We start from the raw sequence: 15,586 nt of genomic DNA, 5'->3' as shown, positions 1-15,586 counted from the left end.
AGCGGTACACCCTATACTGACAAGATTTAAAGTCAGTAGTTATGAGTTTTACGTTACAAAGCTGTAGCATAAAATTCATAACTAAAGTGTTAAAAAATACACCAACACCCATAAACTACCTATTAACCCCTAAACCAAGGCCCTAGCTCCCGCATCGCAAACACTATAATAAATGTATTAACCCCATATCTGCCGCTCCGGACCTCGCCCCCACTATTAAAATGTATTAACCCCTATTCCGCCGCTCCCCGACATCGTCGCCACTATAATAAACCTATTAACCCCTAAACCACTGCCCTCCCGCATCGCAAACACTATTTAAATATTATTAACCCCTAATCTGCCGGCCACCCACACTGCCGCATTAATAAACCGACTAACCACTAAACCGCAAGCCCCCCACAACGAAATATACTAAAATAAATTATTAACCCCTAAACCTCTGACCTCCCACATCACTAACTCTACATAAATATATTAACCCCTAATCCTAACCCTAAAGTAATCCTAACCCTAAATCTAACCCTAACGTAACCCTAAGCCTAAACACCCCCTAGCTTAAATATAATTAAAATGAATCTAAATAAACCTTACAATTATTAACTAAATAATTCCTATTTAAAACTAAATACAAACTTACCTGGAAAAAAAAAACCTGAGATAGCTACAAAATAACTAATAGTTATATTGTAGCTATCTTAGGTTTTATTTTTATTTCACAGGTAAGTTTTTATTTATTTTAACTAGGTAGACTAGTTAGTAAATAGTTATTAACTATTTACTAACTACCTAGTTAAAATAAATACAAAGTTACCTGTAAAATAAAACCTAACCTTCCTTACACTAAAACCTAACATTACAATAAAATTAAATAAATTAAATTAATAAAATACAATTTACTAACTTACAAAAAAAAACAAAAAACACTTAATTGCAAAAAATAAAAAATGAAATTATCAAAAATAAAAACGAATTACTCCTAATCTAATAGCCCTATTAAAATAAAAAAGCCCCCCTAAAATAAAAAAAAACATAGCCTACACTAAACTGCCAATGGCCCTTAAAAGGGCCTTTTGCTGGGCATTGCCCCAAAGAAATCAGCTCTTTTACATTGCAATAAAAAATACAAACAACCCCCCAACAGTATGAGAGCTCAATCCTATTGGCTGATGGAATCAGCCAATAGGATGAAAGCTCAATCCTATTGGCTGATTGCAACAGCCAATAGGATTTTTCCCCTTTAATTCTTATTGGCTGATAGAAATCTTTCAGCCAAAGGTAATGTAAGGGACGCCATCTTGGATGATGTCACTTAAAGGGAACCTTCAGTTTATGCCGGCGACCGTAAGAAGAGGATGCTCCGCGCTGGATGTCTTGAAGATGGACCCGCTCCGTGTTGGATGGATGAAGATAGAAGATTCCGTCTGGATGAAGACTTCTTATCACTTGGATGAGGACTTCGCCGGCTGGATGAAGATCGAAGAGGCCGCCTGGATGAAGACTTCTTGCCGCTTGGATGAGGACTTCGCCGGCTGGATGAGGATGGATGTCCGGACTTCGATAACTGTAAGTGGATCGTCTGGGGTTAGTTTTAGGTTTTTTTAAGGTTTTTTTGGGTGTTTTTTTTTTAGGTTAGGGTTTTGGGCAATTCGTAAAAGAGCTAAATGCCCTTTTAAGGGCACTGGCCATCCAAATGCCCTTTTCAGGGCAATGTTTATCTTAGGTTTATTTAGATTAGGAGTCATTAATTTTTTTTTGTAATTTAGTGTTTATTTTTTTTTGTAAGTTAGTAAATTGTATTTTATTAATTTAATTTATTTCATTTTATTGTAATGTTAGGTTTTAGTGTAAGGCAGGTTAGGTTTTATTTTACAGGTAACTTTGTATTTATTTTAACTAGGTAGCTAGAAAATAGTTAATAACTATTTACTAACTAGTCTACCTAGTTAAAATAAATACAAACTTACCTGTGAAATAAAACCTAAGCTAGATACAATGTAACTATTAGATATATTGTAGCTATCTTAGTTTTTTTTTTACAGGTAAGTATTTAGTTTTAAATAGGTATTATTTAGTTAATAATTGTAGGGTTTATTTAGATTTATTTTAATTATATTTAAGTTAGGGGGTGTTAGGGTTAGGGTTAAGTTAGGGTTAGGTTTAGGGGTTAATAACTTTAGTATAGTGGCGGCAGATTGAGTTTAATACGTGTAATGTAAGTGGCGGCGATGTTAGGGGCAGCAGATTAGGGGTTAATAACTGCAATGTAGGTGGCGGCGATCTTAAGGGCAGCAGATTAGGGGTTAATAACTGTAATGTAGGTGGTGGCGATGTTAGGGGCGGCAGATTAGGGGTGTTTAGACGTGGGGTTTATGTTAGGGTGTTAGGTTTAAACGTAAGTTTTTCTTTCCCCATAGACATCAATAGGGCTGCCTTACAAAGCTTTTCATTCTGCGATCACAGGTGTTAGGCTTTTTTTTGCCAGCTCTCCCCATTGATGTCTATGGGGAAATTGTGCACGAGCACGTCAAAGCAGCGCTTGATTTCGGTGTGGTATGGAGCTCAACGCCACCATATCGCCCGCACAAGCCTGCTTTTTTAAAACCCGTAATAGCAGCGCTATAGGGAGGTGAAATAACGCTGAAAATGTTACGGTCGTTAATTTCCCTATAGAGCTCAAAATTCGTAATCTGGCTGAAAGTTTGGAGAGCTAATTACAATCAGTGTACAGTCAGGGTAAGTAAAAAATGTATGAAATATATACAAATCGCCGGTCGTATCTGACCTGTTTGAAATTTAATAGAAATTTATCAGATGTTTAACACAATAGTGATATATAAAAAATAACACAATACTATCACCGAATTATTTCAAATATCAATAACCAAGAAAGATAAAACAATAGTAATGATCTCACCAATACCCAATATCGATCAAATTATGCGAATATGGATCTCTAATAGTAGAATCCGGTTGCTACTATTTCATAAATGGTGTCCTTCAAACCACCTGAAGTAGGGTAGAAGCCAAGGGAATCTGAAAAGAAACAAAGCGCAACCAGATTGAAGAGTAGTATAAAGGTATGGAACATACAACGCTGCAGAGTTGCACTTACAATGTTAAAAAACGTTTATTGCATATCATCCCATAAAATACATCAAAGGCACAAGAAGTCCCGTATATATATTTCCCCCCTCGATCAGTGTCCACAGTCAGGGTCTCTCTACGCTAAACTGGCGGCTGACATCCATACGACCTGCAAATATCTGATGCCAGATAGTTTTTCTTCGCTGATCCAGAAAGTGTGTGTGTGACGTCAAATAGACTACGGGTCATCACTTCATCCAACAAAAAACTCAACGCGTTTCAACCGCTATTGTGCGGTCTTTCTCAAGAGGGTGAATTATCTGATTATCAGAAGGCGTGATTCTCTTTAAATATCCAACGTGCCCTTCTTATTAATTCAAACTCGGCACATAGATCAGTGTCTTTCACCTCACAACCTACTGAACATCCTATCTACGTTTGAAACAAAACTGATCAGTATGTTAAAAAACATTAACATTAAAAATACACTTTTGCACTAACTGAATTAATAAATGTTAAGAAACCAATTACATAATAAATTACATAATACATTTGATTATTAAAAACTTTTAATGAATATTGATAGAATTTCATAAATCTCATAGATTTTAAAAGGTTGCACTCCATATATATTTCTAAAGAACAGTATAAATAAATACAAGAACGATTAACCTCTTGGTAAAAGCAGATTTGATAGTATAAATTATATATATGAGATTTTGAGCTTCACAGTACAGTAGTCTGTCTCAGTAAAGTTTGGAATAATATAATGTAATGTTATAATATATTATCTTCGTAAATAGATTCCATGATATGTCATTTTAGCCAATGCATAGTCATTACCTACAATTTAGCTATGTCCTAAGTTGCAATATTTACATAAATGCAGCCAGATCTAGGTCCACATTTAAACCCTTTAGATGCAAACAATTTAACTTTTGTATACAAATGGTTTCCTGTTTCCTAAGTATTAACAGTCAATTATTTTTACTTGGAGGGATCCAATCAATGATTTGGATTTGAGAGTCCTGAAATCACTCCCATGACCATCCCTAAAATGTAGGGGAACACTATGTTTATCTAATTTTGTTTTTATATTATAGAGATGTTCAGAAAATTATACGTCTTATTTTCCTTTTCGTGCGCCCCACATAAATTAGATCACACCCGCATGTTAAAAGATATACTACATGGGTAAAAAGTACAGCGACTTTTAATATTAAACGTTATAGTATGATCACTATTGGAGAATTTAGGGTCCATATTTACATGTTTGCACATTCCACAGTTATTCTTACCACACTTATATGTGCCATCTTTTAAACTTAACCAATTGCTTTGAATGTTCGTCTCTTTTTAATATGGGTCTCAATTTACTAGGGGACAATACATTCTTGAGATTTCTTCCCTTTTTAAATGTTATCAATGGGATATCAGTTAAAGTAGGATCTAATAGAACATCTGACTTCAAGATCCCCCAATGTTTTTTTAGAACTTCCTTGATAATTTTATTACCTTCATTGTAGGTCGCTATAAGACAGATGAGAAGTGGATAGCAAGAATCGCTAGCATTCAGATAAGATTAAAAAAATTAGACTCTGAACTTAGAGCAGCTAAACAAGTGAAACTGTCTAGGGATATATAGGATTTTAAGGAACATAAGGTCTATACCTTAAAGAAAAAAAACTCAAAATGCCCGCATGTTAAAGGATAACCCTAAAATTAGGAACAAGGAAAACAACAATATAGTTACCCATAATGATAGTGGGTGGAAACCCAACCATAATCAAAATAGGGATAAAGACCTAAAGGAGAACAGAACTTGGGAAAGGGAACAGGGTAGAACTGACTACTATGATAATAATAGATATCAAAATGGTTATATACAATCAGAATTATAAGGATCAGACAGAGAGAAAATGGAGGACAACACCTAAGAGTCCTTTGTAAGGGAAAATATCAACAGGACAACACAATATAATAGAACAGAATCAAAGAAGCCCCCAACACACAAACTGGGAAATGAAACAAAGTTCAAACAAAAGAACTTTAGAACAAAGAGAGGGACTAGAGGAGGAAACAGAATTAGAACAGCCAAATAGAAGGCAGAGGAGAGAGGAAGGGAGAGACTAAGTATCTTTAACCTGGCAAACATTGATTTGGATAACAATTATAAAAAAATATTGAATAAGGGTCTTAATTACACACCTAAGACTTTGTCCAATGAATTTGAAATATTTATAGATATTCAGAAGTTCAATAGAAAGTTAACTTTAAAGCGTTATTTTACTAAAAATCCTAAAAATGCAGCTAATAACACAAATGCAGATCATTTGGAGTACAAATATTTAGAAACATTGAGTGTTTTAAAAAGTTTGGATACAGTGTGTAGTCAGGAGAGAGGAGATTTACAAAATAATGAATATAATATGACAATTGAGGATTAAATGTTTCAGTATATGAGGAGGAACCCCAAATTTGCCATAGCTAATTCAAACGCCCCTCTACTTTTTATTCGGTCTGGGCCCAAGGGGATCAGATACCTGTCTTTCACACGATTAGTGACTAATGACATTTTCTTACAAATTAAAGAAAAAAGAAAGGGATTATTAAATAAATACAACACCTAACAACAAATGAAAGAAAAAAGAAAGGGGTTATTAAATAAATACAACGCCTAACCCCTTTGTGGCCGGCTGGTGGTTCCAGGAGCCAGCCGGAAAAAGGTTAGGCGGTAAGCAATCAGCTCTTCCGTGAGAAGGTACAAATAGTAAAACAAGAGATAGGAAGAGTTTGGGAGATCCGGTAAGCCCTGAAAATGCCAGAACTGGTGTAAAAAAGGAGTGAGACAGGTAGTAGGAAGGTGAGGGGTAGCCTTGGCAGCCTCGTATCCACGACAGTGCTCCCCCTGAAAAGTTAGCATTCCCATTGCTCTTTCCCGGCCGGTATTGGATAGTAAACTTGAAGGGCTGCAAGGCTAAACTCCACCGCAACAGGCGCAAGAGACTCTGTTGAGCCAGACCAAGGGGTTTTGGTCCGTGAGGATGGTGAAAGCCCTTCCATAGAGGTACAATTGTAGATTTTTAAGGGCCCACACCAGGGCCAGGCATTCTTTCTCCACCACCGCGTAGCCTACTTCTCTGGGTAATAGCTTCCTACTGAAATAGTTTACGGGGTGCTCATGGCCCTCCTCATCCACCTGGCTTAGTACTGCTCCCAACCTGAATATGCAGGCATCTGTATGGACAAGAACGTTTGGATGGGTTAGAAGCGGCCAGGATAGAGGCAGAAGTTAGAGCTGTTTTAAAGCTTTGGAAGGCGGCCTCACACTCAGGGGGACCACAGGACCTGTCGGGGCAGCTGTTTGCGGGTCAGGTCAGTCAGGGGTTTGGCTATGGCACTGTAGTTGGGGACAAACTGCTGTAGTATCCTGCGGTCCCTAGGCAAGCTAAGACCTGAGTCATGGTTTTGGGGGTTGGCCAGTTCGCTCCAGCCTCAATTTTGGCCAGCTCCGGCCTCTGCTTCCCGCAGCCTACCCGGTGCCCAAGGTACTGGACCTCTGAGCACCCTACCATACATTTGTCTGGTTTAAGCGTCAGCCCGGCAGCCTTGATGCGATCCAGAACGATACCTAGATGGACCAAATGGTCTTTCCAGGTATCGCTGTAGACCGCAATGTCGTCCAGGTATGCGCAAGTATAATCCTGGAGGCCATCAAGGAGGCGATCAACCATCCTCTGGAAGGTCGCCGGAGCATTTATCAAGCTCCGTATGGAAGTTGTGAAGCAGCGGTCTAAAGACTGCAGCTCCATAACCTGTCCGTCTGCTCTGAGGCGGCGGACAGAAATCCTCAGAAATCAACCCGATCGAATACGATTGACACCTCCTGCTAACAGCCGATTGGCCACAAATCTGCAGGGGGCGGTATTGCACCAGCAGTTTACAAGAACTGCTGGTGCAATGATAAATGCCAAGAGCGTATGCTGTCAGCATTTATCGATGTACAGCGGACATGATCCACTATATCGGATCATGTCCGCTCGCACCATCATAAATAGGCCCCAAAATCCCAAATGGCATGACCTTAAACTGGTATAGGCTGAATGGGGTGATGAATGCCGACTTTGGAATGGATTCCGAGTCCAGGGGATTTGCCAGTACCCCTTGCAGAGATCTAGGGTAGTCAGGAAGTTTCCATGGGCTATGTGGTCTAGGAGATCATCTACTTGGGGCATAAGGTAGGCATCGGTTGTGGTTCTGTCATTGAGCCTATGGTAGTCTATTCAGAACCAGGTGGTCCCGTCTCGTTTGGGTACTAGTACCACTGGGGATGCCCAGGGACTGTTGGACGGCTCAATAACGCCTGTGTCCAGCATGTCCCTAAGCTCGCTGCACATATTTTCCCTCACTGAATGGGGGACCCGGTATGCTGGCTGCCGCAGGGGTGCCTGTCCCGGGGTCTCCACTCGGTGCACCGCTACTGTGGTATATCCAGGGTCAGTGGAGAACATGTCTCATCGGCTCTCTAGCACCCGTCTTACTTGCTCCCTCTGCCTAGCCCCTAGCCTTTCGTCTAGCTTTATGTCCCCTATGCCTGTGGGCACTGTATTCCGCCCGGGCAGCTCCAGTATGGGGAGATTTTCTGAGTCCTCTATAGCCGGAGCATATATGGCGGCTACTTCCTCTGTTCTCTCCTGGTATGCTTTCAGCATGTTCACATGAAAGGTCCAGCAGACCCGATCATCTTAGCATTTGGCTACCAGATAGGTAGTGTCACACAGCTGCTCTACTACTTAATAGGGTCATTGCCAGGAAGCCTGTAGCTTGTCCTTCTGTCCTACGTCTAGGGTCAGGTTACGAGCAATCCTGTCGTACCACCGTTTCTGCCTAACTTGGGCGACCTGAAGGTTCTATTGCACCCTCTCGGCGAGGTCAGTCAGTTGGTCCCTGAATTCCAGGACATACCCCTGGACGTGCCCTTCCTCCCCCACTGATCCTTCACAGTGAGCTCTAAGTAGGTCTAGGGGCCCCCTCAACCTCCGGCCATACACTAATTCAAAGGGGGAGAACCCAGTGGATTCCTGGGGCACCTCTTGGTATGCGAACAGGAGGTGCGGCAGGTATCTCTCTCAGTCTTTGTGAGAGGAGGAGAATGTCCTAAGCAGCTGCTTCAGGGTCCTGTTGAACCTCTCGCACAACCCATTAGTCTAGGGGTGGTATGGAGAGCTCGGCAGGGTTCTTATCCCATAAAGCCACCATAGCTGATGGGTGAGCTCAGCAGTGAACTGGGTTCCCTGGTCTGAGATCACCTCCCGGGGGAAACCCACCCTGGAAAATATCCGGAGCAGCGCATCGGCCAATGTCTCTGCCTGGATATTGGACAGGGGGATTGCCTACGGGTATCGGGTGGCATAATCTACCACTGTCAGTATATACTTTTCCCCAGAGGGGCTGGGACGGGGCAAGTGGTCAACAATGTCTACAGCTACTCTGCTGAAGGGTTCATCAATGATGGGGAGGGGGTGCAGGGAGGCTTTGGAGTGGTCCCCTGTCTTGCCTACTCTCTGGCAAACGTCACAGGTACGGCAGTACTGCCTAACATCCCATGTAACCCCTGGCCAAAAGAAGGTCTGAGTCCGTTGGTGACGGGTCCTAGTGATTACTAGATGTCCTGCCAGGGGAATGTCATGCCCTATATGCAGCAGGTCATACCGATACTTCTGTGATACCACCGGCTGGCGCTTGGGCATCTGTCTGCCTCTTTGTAACCCTGTATAGGAGCCCTCCCTCCCATTCAAACCGGTCTCCTCCTAGGCCCCCTGGGTCAGTCCCTGCCCGGGCACGTGTGACTGGACAAAGGTAACAGTTGCCCTGCTGACTCATAGTCCCTGGGCCTGCTGGCCATTGATCCAGACGACCTGGCGGTGATGTAGGCGGTTGTCACCTGTCGCGGCTTGTACCCCGACCTCTTCTTCTGCCAAGTTGGCATAGTCAGCTGGGCCCTCCAAGTCTAAACAGTGGGCAGTGGCCCTGTAGCCCCCAGCAGGGGCTCTGGTCCATTGAGCGGGGGGTGGATTCCTTGTTCTTTCCCCCGCCAGACAATGGGCTCTGAGATGACCCATCTGATTACACCCGTAGCACCTCTGGGGTGAACTGGGTCTGGATGGGTGCCTGTTGGGTCTGGGGGTACCGGGGAGACACCGGTTAGCGAGCGGAGGCTGGGGTGGAGCGACTCACCAGGCGAGGCTCAAGTCGTACCTGACTACGAGCATCCAGGAACTGATCGGTCAGGACGGCAGCTTGGTCGGCTGTCTCGGGCTTCCAATCCCTGACCCACTCTTTTACCTCTGGCGGGGAGAGTTCATAGAAGTGCTCGAGAAGAATGAGCTGGGTGGCTTCGGCCAGGGTGGTTACTTGGCAGCCGGTGAACCAATAGTCCAAAGAACGGGTGAACCGGTTTGTCCACTCCATGAAAGGCTGCCTCTCTTGTCTCCTCAGTCCTCAAAACAACAGCCGGTGAGCCTCCGGCATGATAGCATACCGGGCTAGGATTTGCTCCTTTACCCGGTCATAGTTCTTCTTGTCCTCCGAGGGAACAGTGTGGAAGGCCTCTAGGGCTCGCCCTGATAGTTTTCCGATCAGTATGGTGACTCGATCGGCACTGGCAATGCCCTGCAGTTCACGCTGCGTCTTGAACACTTGGAGGTATCTGTCTATGGAATAAAAGTTTTGTTTACCACAGACGCCCAAAGTCCAGTGAGTGATTATAATCACAAATTGTATAAATATATATACATACACACCCACATACTGTATATATATATATATATATATATATATATATATATATATATATATATGTGTGTGTGTTTGTGTCTGTGTGTATGTGTATATATGTCTGACTGTTTATGTATATATATATATATATATATGTGTGTGTATATATGTGTGTCTGTATATATATATATATATATATATATATATACTCTGTTGGTGCTCTAGAAATACCTTCATAAATATATATATCGATATATATATATATATATATATATACATATACACTGTGCACACACACATACACACATATATACACATACACACACAAACATATATATATATTTATTTATATGGCCTGGTATGAGCAGGAAGTCATGCAACCCTTTATACATCTGCAGGTTATCCACTATACCCGCTACATAGATGATGTGTTCATGGTGTGGCGAGGTGGAGTGGATGACCTAGTTGAACGAGTAAAAAGTTCAACTAAGTTGGAATATGATTTCTTGACTTACATATTTAAGGTTAATACCTGTGGTGAGTATCGCTTTGGTACCTCGTTGAACACTAAGCATACGGATCGCAATTCATTATTGGAGGATAGAAGCTATCACCCCATGCATCAAAATAGGGGGATTATCACCTCTCAGCTCATTCTAATGATTTGTAACAACAGTGAGGCACCCACTATGTAAATTCTATTGAAGGAAATGATGAATAAGTTTATTTCAAGGGGATATGACCAAGAATTGGTAGAAACCATCAAAGGGACATACTACAATATAATTTTTATTGTTTTAAAAGATAGATAATCCCTTTATTACCCATTCCCCAGTTTTGCATAGCCAACACAGTCATATTAATATACTTTTTATCTCTGTGATTACCTTGTATCTAAGCATCTTCTGACAGCCCCCTGATCACATGACTTTTTATTTATTATCTATTGACTTGCATTTAGTACTGTGTTGTGCTAAATCTTAAATAACTTCTCAGGCGTGAACACAATGTTATCTATATGGCCCACATGAACTAGCAGTCTCCTGTTGTGAAAAAAAAAAATAGCATGTGATAAGAGGCTGTCTATAGTGGCTTAGAAACAGGCAGAAATGTAGAGGTTTAAAAGTTATAAAGTATATTAATATATCAATGTTGGTTATGCAAAGCGGGAATGGGTAGTAAAGGCATTATCTATCTTTTTAAACAATAACAATTTTAGTGTAGACTGTCCCTTTAAGAACAAATTATTAAAGAAACCATTGAATGTGCCAAAGAAAGAAAGAAAACTGAACTCCGCAGATGGAAGTCAGCAGTTGAACTTCATAACCACTTTTGATCCATCACATAAGCAGTTGGCAGGTTCAATACCTAAACATTAGAAACTTATTGAGTCTGACAGGATGTTGCCATTTAATCTGATGAAGCCACCAAGAGTTTTTTATCATCGGGCAGATAATTAGAGGGACATCCTGGTGAAATCGGATCCAGTATCTTGCTATCCGAGGAGTACATGGTTACAGACAACCAAGAAGGGATGTTTTACATGCGGTAGCTTTGTGAAATGTAACAGCATGCTAAGCGGTACATCCTTCTAACATCCTCATAAGAATAGAAGAGATTACAATTTGTCACAGGCTGACGTGCACCAGCGACTATGTCATTTACATCCTCATTTGCCCCTGTTCCCTTGTATATGTTGGGAAGACGATAACAACCTTTAGAGAGAAGATGGCAAATCACAAATGTGCCATCACAGATGCCCTGAAGAAAGGGGATTCATACCAATCGGTGGCACGTCACTTTGCACAACAAAAGCACAGTGTGTCAAGTTTACGCACCATGGTAATTGATCATGTTCCCCCTATGTCAAGAGGGGGTGATAGGGCCAACAAGCTCTTATATCTAGAGACCAGATGGATTTATATGCTGGATACCAAAATACCCAGGGGGCTAAATACCTTTCTGGATTTTGGACTGTTCTATAACAAATAACTTTCCTGTGGTTTAACTCAATGATTTCTCATAACCACATATGAATTATACGATATGCACATGATTGTACAATCTAGTGGGTACCTATAATTACTACCATATTCCAATTGACACTGAAGGTTTGGATAACTGTAGGGTAGAATAATGTAAAGTAATGGTTAACAATAAATCGTCCTTAATAGAAGCACATTGGTTTATATAACATAGATCTGATGCATTGGAGCTCTGAATAACATATATGATGTTTTTATTGGGTGTTAGTCACCTGCTAATATAGCCCAATAAAGTTTTATTTTCATAAAATATATGTACTTGCCATTTGTAACATATGAATTATGCATAATTTATTATGAAATATGATCAGGTATAATATTATGAAACAATAAGTATCTGTTCTTAGATTAGTCCTTTCTGTTACATGGCGTATGTATACATTACCTTGGTAACAGTAACTAAGGGACGCTCTACAGGATGCGTCACGGTGAATTGAGTACTGATGACGTCATTGAGATGAGACAGTGTGGATGTAGTGTTACCGCCATAAGCAGTGTATTTATATGAGACACAGCTGATGTGAGTAATTGTTTTTAGGTTTGACTATTGAACCATTTGTGGCATGTTATGCTCTTTTAATAATAAGCAATAAACTAAGTTTTACATGTGAAAGACCAGAGAGTGCCTTTTTTCTCATGGGATTATATATATATATATATATATATATATATATATATATATATATATATATACACAGTGTATATATATATATATATATATATATATATATATATATATATATATATATATATATATATATATATATATATATAAAAGGTAAAAGGCGGCACTCACTGGTCTTTCCAAAGTGTACTTTAATGAAATAAAGTGACATTTCGGGGACACACTCCCCTTCCTCAGATGAGTGTGTCCCCGAAACGTCACTTTATTTTATTAAAGTACACTTTGGAAAGACCAGTGAGTGCCGCCTTTCACCTTTTATACTTAACCGTTGGCACCCTGGCGTTTGCTGTTGTGGTGAGAGTGCTCTTTTTTTGAATGATACATAGATATATATATATATACTCTGTGTATATATATATATATATATATATATATATATGTGTGTGTGTGTCTTTTAAACATATATTTCAATACAAAATCATAGCTTAAAAGAGAGTGAAGAACTCCACTAACTGAACTTCAGTTTAGTGCACCTTTCACTTGCGCAATAGCCGACATAAGTTTTTCAGCGCCTCCATAGAAGTGTATTATGTGAGGGATTTAGCACACCTGTGCTTTCCAACATCCAGATGTAAACGATCTCTAAAATATCGCTCAAGAACAAATATTCTGTGTCTCTCGGTGCAGGCTTTCTTCTTGTGGAAGTGCAACACAGTAAGATCTGTGTAAATCCATAACAACATGTCTTGAACTTTCACAAGATGAAATCCAGTCCTCAAAAGAGACGAATGTCATGAGTGGCCGCATTCTTACGCATTTGGCAGATAACTAAACTGCAGAAGTGTTATTGATATAACTTGAGTGGCGTTAAAACACAATCGCAACAATATTATTGAGCTCCACTTGTAATCTTGCCCTCAGATGTTTGTATTTGATCCTTCAGATCTAACTGGAAGACAAAGGGTTACATAAGGAGATTAGCCTCAGGCATATGGTTCATAAATCATCATTTACCTGCTCATGATGAGGGTAATTAGGCAGACTGCAGGAATATTAGAGGGAGGTGGTTCCCGTAATTAAAATGATTATTCCTTGATTGAGTGAAGCCAGAGCTAGGCCTGCTGCGGTGGTGCGCTCAGTAACACAATAATTCCGCCACAGATGAGGGAGTTTTTTATTTTACAGTGTTTTATGTGAGATTGTTCAGCAAGCTTCACATGCACTATTCTTTATCAACCTATCAGAATTGCCTTCTATGAATTGTTGTAAGGTTTTCAAATCCATTGCAAACCATTTGACATTCTCACAACAACCCAGTTATAATACACATACACATATAAACACATAAATACATATGTACACATATATACATATAGACTTATATAAATGCATTGGCACCCTTTGCAGTCAAGTAGATGAAAACATGTAAAATCATATTTATGCAATATTCATATTTAATAAAGTGCTATACTGTGTATTTACTGTGAATATTTCCCATTCCAATGTCCTGCACATAGCAGAATATGTTTTATGTATTATGAAATAGATATAGATATATATCAGTATACATGAATAGTTGAATACCTATATATAATCATGTGTGTGTGTGTGTGTGTGTGTGTGTATAGTGTGTATATATATATATATATATATATATATATATATGCAGCGAGAGAGAGAAATGTTGATCACCAAGCACTCCACCTTTGATCCTCAACAATTGACCTGGGTGCAATCCAAAAGGTTTCAGAGTCTCATAGGTATGGGCACTCAAAGGAATTTAAAAATTCAAACTTTATTGAACACATTTCCTAAAAGTCAATGTCAACGTTTCAGCCCAAAGTCAGGCCTTTATCAAGACAACATGTCAGTTTACATCAGCATAGTATGAACACAGAAGCAGCTATCAAGCCGTACTCCCAAAGTCGATAGACAGCAAAAGTGTGTGTGTACATATGTATTTGTATATGTACATATATGTTATGTATTTACAGACATATATAGACATACAAACACCCCCCCCCCCCATATATATATATACTATATATATATATATATATATATATATATATATATATATATATATATATATATATATAACACACAGAGAAAACCCAGCACTCACTTACAAGCTCTCAGCTAAGATTTAAAAGCAAAACTGGAAAGGTTAGTCACCGCATCTGGCCAAATGGGACAAGCTCAGGTACCACGTCAAGGTCCTTTCCAAATACCTGAGACCCTATAACAGCCACACAATGCAAGCTTTCAAATCCAAACAAACTGAAAACAAAAAAAGGGTGCACAGGAATATGTAATCACCCTAGACATATACAAAACACGGAAGGGAACTGCACTCTCATACCGGACCGGGTACACATCTTATGACCCTGCAACATGCCCAGCCCTGGGTGCCACTGGCACTCACAGGAAGCTGTGCTGTCCCCAGAGCCACAAGCAGTATATATATATATGAAAACATCAGGCAAGGGATCTGCACACACAATAAACTTCCAACTTCTGGGGTGCTCTGGGTAGGAAAAATAAACAAATTAAATAAACAGGTCCCGCACTCTCTGCTGTGAAAACAATCTTCAGTTCAATTAAAGAGGTTTGTGTTTTGACAGCGGAGAGTGCGGAACCTGTTTATTTCACACACATATATATATATAAATAAAAGTGCATAGCTGCCCTTTGCAGTCAATTAGCTGAGAATATGTAAATCATATTTAATAAAGTGTTTAACGGTGTATGTACTGTAAATATTCCAATGTTCTTCACATATGGGAATATATGCTAAGTATTTATAAATATATATTCCTATATATATGATGATACGATATCTTCAGTTTGGTGAGCACGGCTAGATACCGGTATGAGATGTGATTCGTCTTGATGAAGGCTTCTGTGAAAGCCGAAACGTCGACAGACTCGACAATTAACAAATGTTGTTATTAAGAATAATAAAAAAGTTTTTGCTGACACGCAATTATCACAAATCCTGAGAGTGCCCTTCATTCCCAAAACCAGTTTTGTATTTATATATATATATATA

General features: G+C 39.8%; 1 protein-coding gene across 1 annotated transcript in view; it reads right to left on the bottom strand.

Moving 5' to 3' along the window:
• LOC128642688 (uncharacterized) overlaps positions 1-9,558 on the bottom strand; it is a 103,301-nt gene extending 93,743 nt beyond the window's left edge. Inside the window, exon 1 of the mRNA XM_053695467.1 lies at positions 9,325-9,558. Within this exon, the coding sequence (XP_053551442.1) occupies positions 9,325-9,558 (234 nt within the window). The remainder of the gene's footprint in view (positions 1-9,324) is intronic.
• Between the last annotated feature and the right edge of the window lie 6,028 nt (positions 9,559-15,586).

The sequence above is a fragment of the Bombina bombina genome, chromosome 12 (assembly GCF_027579735.1).
Source record: "Bombina bombina isolate aBomBom1 chromosome 12, aBomBom1.pri, whole genome shotgun sequence".
In the NCBI taxonomy this organism is placed as follows: domain Eukaryota; kingdom Metazoa; phylum Chordata; class Amphibia; order Anura; family Bombinatoridae; genus Bombina; species Bombina bombina.
Note: the sequence above shows the minus strand (reverse complement) of the source record. Positions and strands in the feature narration are given on the sequence as shown.